Source organism: Caloenas nicobarica, chromosome 14 (genome assembly GCF_036013445.1).
Source record: "Caloenas nicobarica isolate bCalNic1 chromosome 14, bCalNic1.hap1, whole genome shotgun sequence".
Lineage (NCBI taxonomy): Eukaryota > Metazoa > Chordata > Aves > Columbiformes > Columbidae > Caloenas > Caloenas nicobarica.
This window is the reverse complement of record NC_088258.1, coordinates 8,592,529-8,611,132: the sequence shown is the minus strand read 5'-3', so window position 1 is coordinate 8,611,132 and position 18,604 is coordinate 8,592,529. Positions and strand designations below refer to the sequence as shown.

General features: G+C 42.9%; 1 protein-coding gene across 19 annotated transcripts in view; it reads left to right on the top strand.

The window, feature by feature from the left end:
• The window catches only part of MAPK8IP3 (mitogen-activated protein kinase 8 interacting protein 3), a 63,812-nt gene that overhangs the window by 29,656 nt on the left and 15,552 nt on the right, over nt 1–18,604 (top strand). For 8 of the 19 annotated variants that reach the window (XM_065645243.1, XM_065645253.1, XM_065645241.1 and 5 more), the window contains 12 exons: nt 16–118; nt 2,702–2,820; nt 5,545–5,556; nt 6,933–6,950; nt 9,316–9,373; nt 10,423–10,575; nt 12,168–12,249; nt 14,005–14,135; nt 14,737–14,793; nt 15,271–15,441; nt 17,081–17,207; nt 18,035–18,130. In XM_065645243.1, the coding sequence (XP_065501315.1) occupies nt 16–118; nt 2,702–2,820; nt 5,545–5,556; nt 6,933–6,950; nt 9,316–9,373; nt 10,423–10,575; nt 12,168–12,249; nt 14,005–14,135; nt 14,737–14,793; nt 15,271–15,441; nt 17,081–17,207; nt 18,035–18,130 (1,127 nt within the window). The remainder of the gene's footprint in view (nt 1–15; nt 119–2,701; nt 2,821–5,544; nt 5,557–6,932; nt 6,951–9,315; nt 9,374–10,422; nt 10,576–12,167; nt 12,250–14,004; nt 14,136–14,736; nt 14,794–15,270; nt 15,442–17,080; nt 17,208–18,034; nt 18,131–18,604) is intronic. The other 11 variants (XM_065645255.1, XM_065645248.1, XM_065645254.1 and 8 more) reach the window with 5 other exon arrangements.

The window sequence follows — 18,604 nt, the reverse complement described above, 5'->3', positions numbered from 1 at the left end:
ATTGTTTTTTCCTAGGAATGGGCAGCAGTGATGAGTGGTCTGATGTTCAGGACATCATAGACTCTACTCCAGAGCTGGATATGTGTCAAGACCCTCGCCTGGAACGCACTGGTAACAGGTATAGATTATGACTTTGTGACCTTTCGCTTGGTTTTATGAGAGATCAGGAGTAGATGTGGTGGCTCACGCTGAGTTCAAGATGCAGCCGTTTGAGAAAGTCCATCTATTCTGCCTAGTGTGAATATGATGGATTCTGACTTTCTTTGAGTTCTCTGGAGAAGGCAAATGTCAGCTGGTAAACTGCAGAAGGATCCATCCAGCTGACCCAGAACTGGGCTCGTTTGCCTTGCTGGATCAGGGAGGACGGGGAAATGGAGCAACAAAAGGCTTAAGACAGGCAAAGGAGACATGGGTTTAGGCTGTCAGGAAGAGGGAAAAGATGCATTTGTCTAATAAAAGATCAGTTCTGAACTCAGTTTTAAAACCTCAAGCTTTTTTCAGTTTTAATTTTTTCAAGTGTTTGAAGAGCAGGAGCAGGGCTGCTCCACAAGGGAGGACAAGCCGGAGTAACCCCGGTGATCCCAGTCCTGCAGGTTCTGAGCAGAGAGGGCAGAGCACTGATAACGAGCTCCACCAGCAGCCGCAGACGAGGCAAGGGGATGGATTAGGTCCTGGTGCTGCCCATGAGCAGCAGGAGACACGGCTGAAGACAGGGACGTCTACAGTGTAGCTCACAGGACTGAATGCACAGGCCTGAGGTTAAACGGGGCCCTTGGACCAGTGGCTGGGTGCAGGTGAGGCTGCTCAGAGCAATTTTGACCCATCAGTGCACTCAGGACCTCAACAGAACCATCTGAATTAGCAGACATTTACTGAACTACTCCGCTGCTCTGGTTCCTATCCATCACCTGTTTTGTGTTAAATCGGAGGCTCCCTAAAGGCTATTAATTTTGGCACAATATTTCTGTGAGGCATGTGTTAGTCTAGATTATTAGTCTAGGTATCTTGATTCATTTTTATTAAGGTCTGGTGGTTAATTTTACAGGATTCATTATCTTCTCCCCTCATCCAGTGGGTAATTTAACACTACACCAGCAAAAATAACCCCTAGCTCTTACAGGTATGCGAAAGATAACACCCCGACAAAATTAAGACAAGATTTTCTCTCAAATCTGGACTGCATTCCCTCTGTTGAACACCCTCATTGAGAAGGGCGTGAGCAGCAACAATAGATGCATTTCTCAGCTGTGAAACCACATATATTTAAGCTCCCATCACAATATGTTGGATGCCCAGACAATTTTTAGGGTCAGATGCAGGAGGAATCTGGGGAGCCAAAACAGTTCTGTGTGGGGAAAACAGAAGTGACTGATGAGATCAAAAACTGGTCAGATCCCAGGACAGGAAGGGAATGGAGAAGATTGCTGCACTGGGAGCTCTTTGGGCAGGGGTCTCTGATCCATATAGTGAGACTGAAAGCTACAGGAGACACAAGCTAACTCTGGACCTGCTGAGCAGTGTGCTTGCTGCTTTAAAAGCAGAATGCTTTTGAGATATATACAGCTTCTGAAAGCTGAGTGCTGAAGAGGTAAGTTCCAGCTGAACTGGGTCTTTAGGTCAGATGCTGAGTGCTGGTTGCTTCTTGTCGCTTGTGCTGCCCATTAGACTGCATGCACTGATTAATTCTGGTGCAGTCATGACCCGCATTTCTAACTCCTCAGTGCTCAGATGTCTGGGTAGCTCTAATTTTTCTGTAATTGAAAAAAAACCCACCTTTTAAAAAAATTTTTCTCCATAATGTGCTCTAACTGTAATATCAGAGGGAGCTACCGCACCCCATTTGTAATCTCTGGGCATTATCAACAAGAGTTGATTTATCAAAGCAGCCACACAACTTGAGATAATATCCAGTGGTACTGACCTGCTGGAAAAATTGCACAGCCTCTTTTCATGCTAGCTGATTCCCCTCATACAAGGCAGGGCACTTAAAAGCGTTTATACCCACATTAAGAACATTTTTTAGAGTAGATAATGACAACCCCAGAGGTTGCCTCATCCTCGCCTCCTGTAGCAGCTGTTTTCTGTTTGAGCTGTGAGACTGTCAACAAGTGCAAGAAGATTCTTGATGGTACCAGAAACACCAAGAGGTGGAGGTGTGCTCCCATATGATATCATTCAAAAACATCACCTTTGATTTAGCTTTAACAAAATACATTTTGTTGACATGCGAAGAAGCATTTTGGCACATAGACTCACCCGAAGAAGCAGCTAACCTTTCAGACCATTGCTGTTTTCAACATTTGAGTCCTTATCTGATCTTACCGCTATCTAAGGTTGCTATCTAAATTGACAGAAGTGTGGGAATCCTTGCAGAGTCTGAGGAGTCAGAGCTGACAGTTTCTCTGAGTTGAAATTCTTCTATCAATCAAATATTGAATAGTTATTAACTGTTATGATTTAAAAAGAAGTCAGCTAGGTGGGCCTTGAGGTTGTGCATGATAGGTACTTGTCCTTCATATGGGGAATAAAACATGCTTTTTTCTTAATATGTTCCCTGAATCAGCCCATGGTGAACAGGTGGAATGTGCTCTCAGGGTTTTGATGGGATGCTCACTATTTCAGAGAGGAATGTTCTAGTTTAAATGTTGCCAAGTAACAAGAGTCCTTGTTTGCTTTTGTTTTTTTGTTTTAATTCCAACAGCCCAACACAGGGGATTGTGAACAAAGCATTTGGCATCAACACAGACTCTCTGTATCATGAACTTTCCACAGCAGGGTCCGAAGTTATCGGAGATGTTGATGAAGGAGCAGATCTGCTAGGTAAAAACTTTAGAACCATTCTGTTTGGTCTGGTACAATGCCAGCTATGTTAAGCTTCCAGAAGCACTTATATTCTTTTTTTTTTCAGAACTTGGAAGTTTGACTTTTAAAAAAATGGCATGGAAATCGATACATTATATGGCTGAAATACATACCCGCAGTACAGTAATGCTTACTTAGAAAATAACTTTAGCTGTTGGGTAACTCTTATTTGGGTTGTCTTTATGTGCATAATTAATTTTCTGTAGGATTCTCCTACACAAACAGTTTGAAGACAAAATTTGCTCCTCTGCTTCTTCCCCCAAATTTTGCCCCCCAGTAATTTTACACACTAGAAATTTCACTTGGAAGAAGGAGTTTGCTTGAAATTTGCAAGAAAGTAACTCCTTTTGTTAAGTTTTGGAAGTTTAAGTGATATCGAAGTATTTTGGTCTGTACTGCAGTTTTTACCCTTTTATAGTCAGTCTAAGAGATGTAGTAATTCACTTTTTAGGCTGATTTTGAAGGAGCTTGTAATACCTGAACTCTTGCTATAGTCCATATTCCTGACTAGGACATTGAAGCAGTCAGAGAAGCAGCTTTATCTCAGGTAGCGGTGTGAGCCCTTGCCATACTTTTTGGTGTTGGACTCTGAGTATCTAGACCTTAATTCATGACAGAATTTAAGCGTGTTCTTAAGTCCTTCTGACTGTTTTCAGGACAATACGAATGGTCTTTGAATACTCAGACAACATGGGCAGCTGACAAAGTTTATAACTGTGTATCTCACTTTCTATTTTACTGATTGATCTAGGGAGCCTTAGGAAACAACAGGACTCCAACAATACGCCTTTTATGCATTTAGTAGCAAGAGATCTGATCCTGAAAGTGTACATTTCTTTTCTGGTGATTACAGGTGTAAGAGCTGCTTATGGTTAACCTTGTTAAGTTTGGTTCTGTATGTATGTCCAGAACAGGATGAGCTGAATCATGTCACAAGATTTGCAGCAGCTCAGCTTTGCAGAAATTAAAATAGGAAGATACTTGTATCACCTTTGAATATGAGTCTTGTATCAGGACCCTCTAAAAGGGTTTGTTTCTGCAGAAGGGATAGATTTTACCCTGTTCGCCGAAGATTTTAACCATGAAGGCGTGAACTGAAGACTGGAAAGGAGGTTAATGCAGTACTTGCTTTATCAAAGACAAAAATCTGTGAAATTGTTACTATTGTAGGCAATAGTGTGACTGGAATGTAAGAACACACTCTAAACTATGATCAGAACACTTGCAATACCTTTTTGATATGGATAGGTGTGTGTTTTTTTTTTTTTTTAGAAGCATGGTGCTAGCTCTGCAACATGCTAGAGAGCACTCATGAATGAAGTGTTAAAACACCTGTTGTTTCACTTCCAACTCGAGATTGCCAAAAGAAAAAAATCTACAGAAGAGTCAAAATGAAAGCACAAGCTTTCTCTGCCTGAAATTGAAGCAGATACTTACAAAATTAAGGATTTAGAAGGAAAAGCAAGATTTCCAGGTCTGAGGATCACCTGGATGTTTAGCAGTCATTGCAGGAAGGCTGGGGCTCCTGCTTAAATTACCCTTGAGCAGCACCTGGCAGGCAGTTCTGTTTCTTGAATGGAAAATCTCACTCATCCCTTCCAGGTATCTGCAAAGCGGCCAGTGTCTCTTGGTACAAAATTGACAGCCTTCATTGCAATTTTGGAATATAAAATAATAAATAAAATCCGTGGGTTTCCTCCCCTGCCCCTAATACTGCTTTACATACATGAGTTTATATAGGAAGTATTCTGGGGAAAAAATGTGGAATGAGAACAATTATTTACTAGTGGTAATTGTAGACCAAATTCCTGTTTTATCACTATGGCCTTATGAACACTAGTTGGCTGCTTTCCTGTGTAGTTACTTGTTAAACACAGGTTCCTACCTCTAATCCCGAGTAGGCTCCCCCTTCTCACGTCCTCCCCCTTCCTGCTCTTCCCTATCCCAAGAGCTTCTGGACATGCAGGAGCACCAGCAGTTTGGTTGTGTGCTATGGGCAGGTCCTTCCTTTCAGTTTTAGGATGCCCAACTGTGTCTGCTTTGGAGATTAAAACCTCCCTTCAAATAACAGGGGTTTTGTGGTGAAGACAGAAACTCAGCCATAATAGTGGTAAGTTTTGTACATAAGTTGAAGTGGGCTTATCAAACTGAGTCCCAGCACTGTGGTGTAAAAAAGAAAAAAAAAAAGTTTTAAAATACAATTAATTGTCTTTTTGCAAGCCGAAGTATCATTGAAGAGCACATTTATTATCAGAAGATTGAGTTACTAAAATCACAAGGGGAGGGGAAGTGAGAAGGTAGTGGGAACTAGCTGTTCTGCATTTAGTGGTATACAAGAAAATAAGGTTTATCCGCTTCAGGAAGATGCGATTGCCTGAGATTCATGTCTGGAAAACTGGGGGCAGCTGAGGCATGTGGTTGCAGTTGTACCACGGGTTACCTTCCCTTGATTTTTTTTTTTTTTTTTTTTTTTAATGTCCTGTATGTAGAGTCATGCCATATACAGTCATGGCAGGTCCTGTCCTTAACTATTTCATGCCTTTTGACATTGAAATGGCTGAATCATTGTTAATTTTTTTTTTTAACAAAATTTTATTTTGTTGGTTTCGGTCACTGATTGATCCTTTTTTCACTTCCTTTTTTTCCCTTGTCTCTCTGTGCTTCGCTGGACATGACCCATAGGGGAGTTCTCAGGTGTGTATCTCCTCTGCTCAGTTTCCTTTCTTGTTTCTTTTTTCCTTGTTGAGGTGGAATGACGTGGTATACACGTGTGATACTCCCCTGCTCTTGTCCAAACACGGCTGGCTTTGCAGACTTCTCCCACTTCTCCTTGTTTGGTTGCCTTGCACCGGCGGGTCCCTGGGCAGCAGGACATCCCCGCTCTGTGCTCACACGCCTGCTGCCTTTCAATAAGCTCTTCTTACGTGGCTTTCTGCAGGTTTGCTCCACCGTGTCACACTGGCCTGTCACTCAAGGTCTTGGGGATCAAAGTGGTTTTTTTCTGTCAGGATGGGTGCGGAGCTTGGAGCAGAGCTGGGCTGGGCGCAGGGTTAGGTTCCACTCCCCTCCCGGCGAACCACGCTGTGAGGAATCCCTCGTGCATGATGGCCACTGTGGGTTAGTTGATGCAGACTGGCCCTCTTCTGGAATATCTGTAGTGATGTTAAAGACACTTTCTTGATGGTTTAGAGTGGCAAAGCCTCTGTCTTTGATGGAAGCTTTGCCTTTCTGACAGGAGTTTAAGTCATAGCTCTGTCCTTTGTTTCGATGAAGACACACCACCTTCTGTTGTCAGAAGATTTGCGCCTTTCCATAAAATGCACTTAGGCCCTGATGCAATTTCAGATGAAGTCAAGGGGATCTCTCTTGATTTCAGTGCAAACTGCATGAAGTTTTCCCTGTAGTAAAGGCAGGTGACTTGTGCGGACGCAATAGCGTGATGCTGTGTGGTGATGCGCTGCCACCTTCCTCTGCCCAGCACCCCTTGGTGTTGGCTCTGTGAGGCTACAAAAGAAAGGGATGGCGTCATCCTTGCTTTTAATTCAAATTGATTTTACTGTAAGCCACTTTCTTGTGGTCCTTTCTCAGAAAACCTCCCGCCGAAGTTGAGTTGGAGTTTGTCGCAGTGCGGAGGTGGATTTGGGCCTGTGCAAAAGGCCAGATGAGAGCTTTGGTGTTCACCCCCCTTTTGTTTTTCCTTCTGCCCCTGTCCTTCCCTCACCGTACTCATAATGTCTGTTGAACTACCTTTGTTGTGGGGTGAGAAACCCAAAGACATGTAGTCCAGGGGAAATGATGAAGATGGAAGAAACAGATGAGCTCATCTTGAGCTTGTCCTGACACTGCAGGTGTAAATCCCTGTTAGGCCAGGCTGCAGCAGAACAAGGTGTAGATTAGTTACTGCTGAGCATCACGTATTCTGGCACCACACACAGCTGTACACACGCTGATGAGCTGCTCTGTTTGCTGTTTACAGACTGGTACTTAATGGCTGCTTTTTTTCTCTTCCTTTCTTCCCCTTCGTCCTCATCTCTTTCTGTTCCCTTTCTCGTATGGGATGGCTCTCATAGTACGGGATGATTTCTTTGGTAAGGCGAAGGCCTTTTTTCTTTTTTTTCTTTTTTTTTTCTTTTTTAATGTGCATTTTTTTCTAAATTTCCTCCATTCACTCAACATCCCTCCATATGTCTTGCATTACCTTGGTTTGGTTTTTTTTGTTGTGGTGGTATCACCTCTCCAAGAAGCAGGATGCTGCTGGTCAGTAGCGGTGGTTTGGGGATTCTCCTCTGTTTCTTGTAGTTGATTATCCACTTTGATGCTTCACACTATTTGCCTTGCTATGGGAGGTGAACCATGTAGGATGGGCTCTGTTAGACAGGGTTCAGTCCAGACCTAACCTAACCCTAACCCTTTGCTCCACAACACAAAGGGCTGAAGAGACCTCCTTTTAGTCACTCCACAGTGGTTTTTTTCCCCATGAGCAGGGTTCTCCCATTACAACCTGCATAAGGTTATCTCATAGTGTCCATTCTATGGCTCTGAGGTGGCTTTATCCATTTCTTTTTTGCAAGACTAGCCCTTCAGACCTCTCGCTGGTGAAAGTGTTGGGCTGTGACTGTCACACACAAATAAGGTAGAAGCTATGGTGAGGATACTGATGGTTGGAACGCTGTGCGGCTTTTAGTTCTGTCATGATAGCTCACCCTCTTCACCAGAGTTCATTTCCCTCCCAAAAACAGCCACACAGAGGGACAGATGACTCAAGAATGGGAAAGAAAAGGATTTAGTCCAAAAAACCTGGGGATGAACTCTTTCCTTTGATGTCCCTCAGCAGCTGTAAAGTCCTTGTGCCATTTTAATGTCTTACTGGCTAAATATTTATTTGATAATTTGTAGAATCAGTAAAAAAGAACAAGAAAATCATTGAATAAACGGATGACTTCTTGTTCTTCCAATCAACGCATGGCATGCCACAAAAGAAAGGGCTATAAGTCATTCACCTTTCCAAACCAAAAATACACCTCAGTTTATACTGCAGTTAGTGTTTCTCACTTTTTGCTGTTTGCAGTATTCTTTGATACAGCATCCAAAGAACATTGTTGCCTGAAACATCAAAGTGATTAATTATCCACCAACTAATTTTTCAAAAGTTGTTTGAAAATGCTGCTTCTTACTCATTCTTGCTGGGAATTTGCTTTTGGCATCATAAATTCATCCCATTTAACTGTGGGAAGAGGATCTGTATGTTGGAGTGTTGTGTTCTCACTTCTTGTATACTACCATGTTTCTCTTAACTTCCATTTACTTCAAGTTTGTGTTGTTTTTATTTTATTGCAAATATTAATTAATCAGCAAATAACAGATCATGAAAACTGTTGATGTCTTTGCTGTAAAGGAAGAGGTAGTTCAGAGGGCAGGACAAGGAGCACAGACACCGATGGCTGTGAGACTTCTTCGTGCTCTGGGACCCGTGGTGAGAAATGAGCTGAAACCCTCAGCACTGTCCCCTGACAGGGAGAAGTCTCTTTGCCTTTAGTTCTCGAGTGGGCTTTATTCCCCACTGTAAGACAGAAGCTGACCCGGAGAGCCAGCGAGTCCCCTGGCAACAGGAAGCAATCCAGATGTGCTTTTGGTCCCTAAATTCCTTTCTGTTTGGTTTTATAAAATACTGAATTCGACCTTCACTCTTAGCCCCAGATTTTTCAAAGTGCTTGCAACCCAATCTGCATATTGCAGTTGTCGTACGTTGATGCCCAAGTGCAAGTGCAGTGTGTCTGATGTAGATGTTTTCTTGAGTGTGGGTCTTAAGTGGTAGGACTGGGACTTCATATTTTAAACATCCGTGAGAAAACTGTTAAAGATAGAGCAATGGACAGTCTAAACTCCTGTTAATTTTTTTTTCTGGTGGAAGACTGATAATGGGCATCCTTTCACTTGCATGAAGCTGGTCACAACCATGATCCCAAATCTGCACTGAGAAACCTAAAATTTGGCTTATACTAAGAAAGAAAGAAAATCACTGATGTGCAGCTCTGGCCAGCAATTTGGACAGTGTTCTGCTGTCCTCCGTGAAAAACCCAGTAACTTCTACCTTCTTTCTGTACGCATGATGATAAAAAAACTATTGCAATAGCTCAGGGCTGAACCAGGAGTTACTGACTTCCCCTCACTGGCATTAGGGAAGCTCTCCTCTGTCCCTCTCACGGAGGTTTGTGGAAGCTGGGCTAAGAAGCTAGGTCTGCATCTGGGCCCTTTACAGAAGGACACGTGAGTGTCTTTTCTTGTGCTGCGTGGTCTTTCAGCAAGAGGCCCTTCACCCTCCACAGCAGGACACAGAAGCTTAGGGAAGCCTAACGAAAGTGGTTTATCTTCCTCAAGCATGAGTCAGGCAGTGCCACACAAGCTTCGTATTTCTGGGAGAGGAGGTGAAAACTGCCTGGCCTTTCTTTTCAGGAATGGGCAAAGAAGTGGGGAATCTGCTGTTGGAGAACTCGCAGCTGCTGGAGACCAAGTAAGGAACGGTTGTGTGCTCTGATGTGCCTGCCTATTTGTAAGTGAGATCTCTTCAAGTAGGTCTTACCCAGAGCTCCTGCCTCACAGGGGCTTGCTCACTTGTCTGACAGTTTCTCTTGAATACTTGTTGTTCCTTCAATTGTAGAAGAGGAATTGCTCTTCTGCGCAACTTTCCTGTTACCTTTCTGCAGGCACTTGGGTAAGGTCTCTGGGCATGTGCTGGTGGGGTCTCATCCCAGCCAAAATCAATGGCAAGCTTTGAACTTCAGAGGGAATCTAGATGTGGGTCTGAGTCTCTGTGAGGATATTGCTGTTTATAAGCTTTTATTTGCAAGGTTTGCTATTTGGAAAGGCAATTTTCTTACTATTGAGAAGAGTTTTCAAAGATTTAATAGTTGATAAGGGAGAAGCAGACAATGTAATGGACTTATTTTTTGAGAAAGGCTGGCAAACCAGATACTAAGCTAAGCAGTCAGGAAGAGGAAGGCAAAGTACTCCTAGGGTAAAGTTGGAGAACTTACTATAGGAAGCTGCTGATTTTAAAGATGTTAAGGTATTTCGGAGCTGATTGGAAGTGCTTATTTATATCACCATCATCCACAATTATCCACAATTACAGATAATAGCAGTTCTGAAAGGCGTTTCAGATCTTCATTCAGTTAAAAATAGTTTTGAACCTTATGCAGATGACAGGTTACCATACACCTGCCTTTCTGCAGTATTCTGTCACCTTCTTAAGGAGATCTTGGTCTGTCAGTCAGGATACAGGACTGGACAAACCTCGTCCTGACCAATTGTGGTGATTTACGGTTGGACTCTGTGATCTTAAAGGTCTTTTCCAACCTAAATGTTTCTATGATTTCTGTGTTCTTCTGCAGCTCCTTCTCACCAAAATCTACTTTTCCATGAGTTATAGCTGGACCGATTTGTTTAAGTACACTCATTTCAACTCTCCTTGTAGTGCCTGTGACTTTAGTTTCAGGTCTCTCTTATGGACAGCTGCTGGTTTTGGGCATTTTTGCTTATTGTCCCTTTCACACCTTTAAGAAATGCTTTGAACGTTGTGAAGAATGATTTGATTGCCAAGGTGGACCAGCTGTCTGGAGAGCAAGAAGTGCTGAAGGGAGAGCTGGAAGCAGCAAAGCAGGCCAAAGCCAAAATGGAAACCAGAGTCAAGGAGCTGGAGGAGGAGCTGAAAAGGTGAGTGATTCACACCCTGCCCCAGGGAGCTGGGAGGACATGAGTGATAAACCCTCCTCCTCTGTTAGTTTTGCTCTGTTTCCATCGCGGAGGTCAGCGTTGGAATTCAAAGGTAATTCAAGGCTGATGGTAGGTGGCTGAGATATTTTTAGTGTTATGTTGTTTTTATTGGACTGGAACATATTGAATGTCAGAAAACCTGCAGAATTTGCCTCCCCAGGATTAGGATTCTGCACCAGCAACTGCAAATCCAGGCTCCCTGGAGGGAAGTGTTCAGAGTTTCAATCTGCAGTTTGAAACCAAAAAAAAAAAAGGGGGGGTGGGAATTTCAAAACCAATAGTTTTGAAGGAAACTGTCAAGAGCACTGTCAAGAGCTTGATCCTTGCAGCAGCCAAGATAGCTCTGAGAGGGATGAATGCCCATTCATTTAATGAAAGAGCTAATACAAACTCCCACAAACAATATTTAAATGTCAGTATTGTTAATTGTTTCATTGTTCATGTTAAGAATGAGAAGAGGCAGAAGAGATGTTAAAGTCCCATGCAAGTAGCATATGGTGAGATAACACTTTATCTTTTCCATTCAAACTAGAGAAAGCGAAGCCTGCATAACTAGCAAAGCCTGTGATAATTTCACATCCTTAAAACCAAAGATGACCCACAGGGCTCAAAGCAGCAGAATTGTATTTCGACTAGCTGTGCATTGCACGGTGGTATTTCAGTTCAGAGGACAGTGCTTATTTTGCAGCTGGAATTTGGAAGGTTGCCCTTGTAATCTGAGTGCAGAATCACCAAGATTAACACAAATTGGTCTCTTCATTGTTCAAAATGTCTGAAATAGAAGTAGTCTCACAGAAGTGGAAATAGGTCTGATTTTTTTTTAATGCTTTTTGAGTCTCTCATATGTAATATATATAACATATTATATATATTACGTAGTAGGGACACGGACTTTTAACTGGCAAGTGCGAGTTTTTAGGAGATGGAGACAGCATTTTTTTTTTCTGCACTGTCTTTGCTGTTAATAAAAGTGCTTGTAATTCACATGGGACTGCACGACTGCACCACAGTATGGAGTTTAAAGAAATTAAAGGCACTCAGATAAATACTTTAAATGTTTTATTAACACAGATTTGGTGTTCTTTACCATTATGGCAGACTGTCCTTCACAATTGAGACTTTTTTCACTGCACTGAAAACAGAAGTAGCCCAAAAGAACGTAAGCCAGCATTTTCACTGCTGATAAAGGCTCAGTTTTCCCGTGGTTAAGATCTCATCAAACATTTGAACAGAGATTATTGCTCTGAAATAGAAATGGGCTGGTCCATTCCAGTGGTCTGTATTTTGATGCTTACATCAAATATTCCAAAGAAATGGTGTGATGTTGGTGAAGCTGTTCAGAGTAACGTGCTGCAAAAGGGAAGGAAAAATACCAGAGAAGCATCTCATAACTTGGACACTTAGGTTGTGGTTTGAAAATGTTTCCTTGTGAGGCATGCAGACAGACCTTCCCATAGATGATTCTCCCAAAACACCCCAGGGCCAGCCATGGTATCACTTGCTGGTTTGATGCCTTTCTTCCTGTTTCCTAGAGTGAAATCTGAAGCGATTGTTGCCCGACGAGAACCCAAAGAGGAGGTGGAGGATGTAAGCAGCTATCTCTGTACAGAATTGGTATATTACATTACTAAAATGCCTGCGGGGAGAGGGGGTTTATCTACTTACTTTCTCTTTCTCCATGTATCTGGGTCCTGAGATGCAGATTGATCTTCATTAACAATGATGGCAGCTGAAGATTTTTGCTGATGAGCTTTGCTAATAGATGCTGTGAGATTACCTCTTCATATGAGTTTCAAACCATAGTTTGGCACAAATATGCAGCCCACACAAGTGGCAATTACCGTGCACAATGTGATTTCTGTAGAACAATATCTGAGCAGTGTCCTGCTCAGCATCTTCCTGTTTTATCTAGGTCCTCCTAATTTTGAATTACAGTCTAGTGTGCAGTGTGGTTTCTCTTGGGGTCTTGTGACAAGTCAGGCTAGTTCAGAAGAGGTTGTCTCCACGTTGTCAGTGAAGCTGTAAGTTGTGAGGACATTATGCAGTGAAACCCAGGTTATACAGGCAGCTTTGCAGCGTAACTGCCTTCTTTTATTAGTTCTGTAATCTCGATCTTGCGACATTGTTTTTCTCATTATTTCTTTTACACAAGCCAGTAGTGCCTGTTACAAGGTACAGGCAGAGAAGGCTCACGGACTGTTCTTCTATAGCTCTTCAGACTGGTTTGGCTGAGGTAGAGACTTTTCAACAAAGACCAACTGTAGGGAAAAAAAAATAAGGCAAACCAAAGCAGTAATAGAGATTTTACCTCTAAATATCACTTTGCTGGGACAGGAAATTAGATACATTTCTTTTCAATATTACTGTGTGTAGAAGGTATTGGAGCAGGTTCAATTCTATCCTAATTTCATTGGCTTAACTGGAGTGAACTTGGTCTGTTGAGAATTTAGGCAGATAAGAAAATTTTCAAGTTGCACTTGTGAAATGCTCAAGAGATTTCTTTTAAGCTGAACTGGCAGGAAGTCTGTTTTTTTTAAATAATAAAAAATGTTTGTAAAATTATTTTTCATTTATATGCTTCTTATTTTGACTGGTCATACATGTGTATTCCAAGTCCAGGGAGGTTGTAGAGGGACCTGGTTAATTTGCCCTATTCCAGCTCTCAGTACTCACCACACAGGCTGAGTTTGGGAATTGCCACAGTTAGGCAAAACCCAGTGCCACTGCCTAGTAATGAGTTCCCAAAATCCTACAATTTATTTTGGGGCAGGTGTTTTCCCCGACTTAGCCATGTTGCTCTTGTTTTCCACTCCTCAAAAGAGACAGACAGGATCTCATTTCTGTTGCCTCCAAACCCAAAGCCACATGTGCCCTCATTGGAAGGCCAAGTTGTATCACTAAAGTGGAAAAGGCCTTCCTTTAGTTTCTTGTGCCCTACACCTTTATCAGTGTGCACTACCAGAACATCTCCTTCATAGTCCCCTTGAGGGGATGGGTGGCATTATGTGGTGCTCCCTGCTGCTTGTGGCTGGATTTACTAATGAACTAAAACTTTGGTTTCCAAACTTTTGGACCAACGGACCACTGTCACCTCTCCTGATTCCTTGCAGACTATCAAAGCACCTTGCTGGCAATAGTCCCTGGGTGGGGTTTTCAATTTGGTGGTGGTTCTAATTCTAATTTCCATGGGTTTGCCGAACACCCCAGAGGTCCGTGGGCCATAGTTTGGAGATCACTTGTCTAGAATTAGCACCTCATATGCGGAAGGACAGCTAACAAATATGTCTTTCTGTCTCCTGACTTGTCCTGTACTAACATCAATCCCCTTCCATCTTTTGTTGGCTGAAGCAGTGCTCCTCCCCCCTGCAGGACAACATTCCCATAGCCCAGCGCCGCCGCTTCACCCGCGTGGAAATGGCTCGGGTTCTGATGGAGCGCAATCAATACAAGGAGCGGTTGATGGAGCTCCAGGAGGCTGTCAGGTGGACAGAGATGATCAGGTGAGACTGAGCGGTGGTGAACATTCCTATTTAGGACAGAACCTGGCCGTGTTTGACCTTGTGGTTGATGGAAACCTTACTGAGATACGAGTTGAGAAGTGCTGAAAGTTTTCCAAACTGTAGGTGCTTCTCTCCTAATGCCTAATTCTTTTATTTCCGAACCTGGGCCACAAATCTCGAGTTACCGTCATTATTTGGAGACACTGGGCAGTTGCTTGTCTTGCTTGTTTCTTGTGTGCTAATTAAGCTAGGAGAAGCTGTAGGGAATAGGACAGCCTCTAATTAATTCTAAGGGCTACGGCTTGAAATGAATGTAGTGCTGGGGTTTGTAGTTACCAGACTAGAACTGTGGCAATGATAATGTTGCAGGGAGCTGATAAAACTTCCAACTGGACACACGCTTCATTTCAGTTTTGAAACATGAAGTGCTCGGGTGTGCTTACATTGAAGACTGGTGCATGTCAATTCCTCTGTATTTTTGAAACGTTAGAATGAATTCTGAATTTTGACATGGCTTCCTTGATGGAAGCGGCCTGCTAGTTGGCATAAACCTGGATAAGAGAAGCTGAAATTAATTTGCTTCTGCTGTCTTTATCCTTAGAGCTTCCCGTGAGCACCCATCTGTTCAGGAGAAGAAGAAATCCACCATTTGGCAGTTGTAAGTTCTTTGGTAGTTTGTGTAAGATTAAGAAAAGGGGAAGCGTTGCCATTTCTACTTCAAACAGCAACTTATAGACTCTGACATTAATGAAACGTCAACTGAAAGTATTGTTAGCTGAACCCTTTTGCCTTCAAGGGCTTCCTTTGTTCTTAGCGAAATTAAAATCAGATCTGAACATCCACATTGGTTTTGTTCTACAAGCTGAAAAATAGTGAGTACCTTGGAATAGAAACATACATACACTCACGATCAGTTTTAATAAAGAACTGTTTTCAGAAAGTATCTCTTCATGGAAGCTAAAAACACCTTATGTCAATCAAACTGAGGACTTAGCTCTGTGTTTGAAGTCGGGCAGTTTTCATGAAGGGCTTACAGCCCCTGGTTGCATACCTGTTGCTCCCCTGTTGTTAATTGACAGTGTATTGTGTCCCCAGGCACCTTTTATGTTATTTCTTGGCCTTTTTCTGTCCGTAGCTTCAGCCGTCTGTTCAGCTCTTCCTCGAGTCCCCCACCAGCAAAGAGGACCTACCCGTCTGTGAACATCCACTACAAGTCTCCAACCACAGCGGGGTTCAGCCAGCGCCGCAGTCACACCATGTGCCAGATCTCCTCCGGCAGCCGCACGCTGGAGTTCTTCCCTGACGAGTGAGTCGCGTGCTGGGTGCCAAGCCAGCTCTCCCTGCAGCTCTCCCAAATAGCAGCTTTTCTTAAAATAAGCTGGTTTCCACTTTTTAAAAAGTCTGTGTGGTGTTAATATGTTTATGTCTCTTGTGGTTTATCTCTCTGGTCTTTTACTCATTAACTACCACATGGATGGGCTCAGCAAACTTTGTCCTCCCAAACATATCGCTGCCATGGCTTTCTAGGCCGTGATGGTTCATCTCAGCAGGGACCACTGTCGGCTTGAGTTGGCCTCACCCCTGGTTCTGCACTCGTGTTTGCAGACTGCGTGATGGACTGAAGTAGGACTTTTGTGAGAGAGAGTGTGATGGCAGCATTAGGACAGTGAGATGGAGTGTCTTGCCCAGCCCTCCTGACAAGGAGATTAGAAGTTCTCTCAACAGCACATTTAGGTTACAATATCTGGCTTTAATCTTAACAATGCTAAAAAGAGCCTCTTAAGTGTTGCTACTGCAGAATCTTCTCCCTAGCCTTTATGTCTCTGGTATGAAGGGAGAAAACTCTTCTGTGCTTTACCTGATGTCAAAATGCATGTGTTCTACCATGACGAGGTTGTACAGTTTTGTATGTGGTATGTTTTTGTGGAAGGACTTTGGAGAGTGTCATGGTAAAGTATTATAACTTCAGCAATAAAAAGGATTTGTTGGAAGGGTGCCAGATCAGGAGAATAGAGATTGTCTTTAGACGGGTAAATTTGGATTTTATAGATACCAACTGCCTTTATTCTGTTCTTTTTATCTGCTTACAATATCGTAGTCACTATGTGGTGTCTGAGTGCTGTCCAGCAGTGCATTAAACGATGTGACTAACCACTGTCAGAAGTTGTTTGTTCTCTCATCCTCTCCCCAGGGGCCGAAGCACGTGCAGGGAAATATTTTGTTTTAGCAGGAGGTTGTTTTTATTTGGAGTATATATGCCATTATGTTTGTGCATATGTGTGTAGGTGTTTTTGTTGTGGACTGGATTTTTTGCTGATGTTTGTACCTTGGAATGATACTTTAAAAACCTATTGAGAGCTGGAACTGGTATTCAAACAGCCTTTGTTTATGTTAATACATATCTTAAAAGCTCACGGATCAATTTTTCTTTTAACCTTTGCCAATGTAAAGCTGGAGTTGTTCCAGCTTGAAACCAGCAGTTTCAACAGCAATTAGTACATATTTTCCTTGTCAGCAAAGAAAGCTTTAAAATGGACAGAAAAATAAATAGTTGACTATAATGAAGAAGGGAAGAACTCAGAATGTCTTCCTGATGGAGACGTTAGATCAGTAAATTCTAGCAGCTAAGCAAAAATTGGTGTAATCTCATAGATTCATAGGTCTTATGGAAGGTTGATTCCCTGTTTGTGAAGGGCTCTTGGAGCACTGAAGCGGAGACGACAGTGATTTGGCCTGTCACATCGCTCGGGTAACAGGGAGCTGTAGATTAGGGATGCCTTTGCCTGCTTCTTAACAGTTTTTCTCTTTGATTTCCTGCATCTATTTTCAAAGATGGATTTGGTTTGCTTTGTGTTTCTTCCCCCTGCTACGGCGACACTCCCTTAACCTCAAGCTTCTGTTTTTAACCAGAGATTGAGAAGTAACGCTGGTGCTTCTCTCCTCAGTGACTGCACGTCCTCAGCACGTCGCGAGCAGAAGCGGGAGCAGTACCGCCAGGTGCGGGAGCACGTGCGGAACGACGATGGGCGGTTGCAGGCCTGTGGCTGGAGCCTCCCTGCCAAGTACAAGCAGGTAGGGACTGCCCTCTGGACAGGCTGAGGGGACGTCGTCCCTCACAGTGAAACCTGTGAGGACCTAACTCTCCCACCGGTAACCTTAGCCTTAGTCCTGAAATAGTTCATTTAGAGGTATCATACGCGTGTTTTATTTGTATGATAATTGGATTAATCTTTTCTGTATGTTCACCAAAGTCAATGGAGGGGGTATTCCTCTGCATGCAAAGTGCTGAAAGAACCTATCCTAAACCAAAAGTAATTCATCTTTGTCCCAAGCCTGGTACTTGTTTTTATTTCTGTGTCATCTAATGTTCACATTCAATTATATATTTCCTTTATACCCTGAGAACTTTACCAATCATTTAGTATAAAAATCAAATGCAGCGCAGTTTGCTTCTACTTCTCCCCAGCAGTAACACAAAATCAAATGCCATCAGCCTCATTTGTTAGCCTGTGACTCATTCAGCTGGTCAAAGATGACCTGAAAGGACAGAGTCTTGCAGTGTGGCTTGAAAGTGGATGAGTTTGAAGTCATAGTGGAAGGGAACACCAGTGTTCTGACTTCTTTCCTCTTAACAACCCTTTCTCCGTGAGCAATGCAGTGTGTAGCCTCTGCTGAGCAGAGCTGGGGCACCATGTCACAGGGAGAGGGGCAGTGTCTTGGGTCGGCTGCTCCCAGCCCTGTAGGGACTCTGTTTCACACAAGATGTGAGGTGAAGCCTCAGCTGCACCCATCTCTGAGGCTAGTAAGTTTGGTTCTGCCACATCGGTGACACCTCTCTCATCATAATCTGGTGTTCACAGCTTTGTACTGTTCTTTTTCATCTTCTCTTCCCCCCCCAGCTGAGTCCCAATGGTGGTCAGGAAGACACTCGCATGAAAAACGTCCCCGTGCCTGTATATTGTCGCCCACTAGTAGAGAAGGACCCAACCATGAAGGTACGTTGTCTCTGCATTTCATTCCGGTCCAGAAAGGGGACAGGGAATAAGCAAACAATTTTGCTTGCTAATCGTGCAATTTTTACAGCAATCTATAACTTTTTTACATCATATATTCCAAATTCTATCTTCTGCTTCCTTTTTTGGATGGTGGTTTCTAGTATGCGTAGGGAAAAGTACCTCTCTCTGTAAGGACATAATTCTCTGCTGATTCTGGTTGCCAGGTCCTCTGTCTTACATATTATACTTTTTTGAGACAACTCTTATATCAGCAACATTTTAGGCTTATAAGGCTTTCACTGAGACTCCTATGGGTATAATACAAAACAATATAAAATTCATGAAAACAAGCAGGTGAAAGTAAAAATGCATTTCATCATTCATTTTAAGTTTCCATTGTTGACTGAGATTCACTGGTAATGAGCCAAAATAATCTAGAGCAGACTTTTGTGAAGCTGTGTCTATCAATAGTGG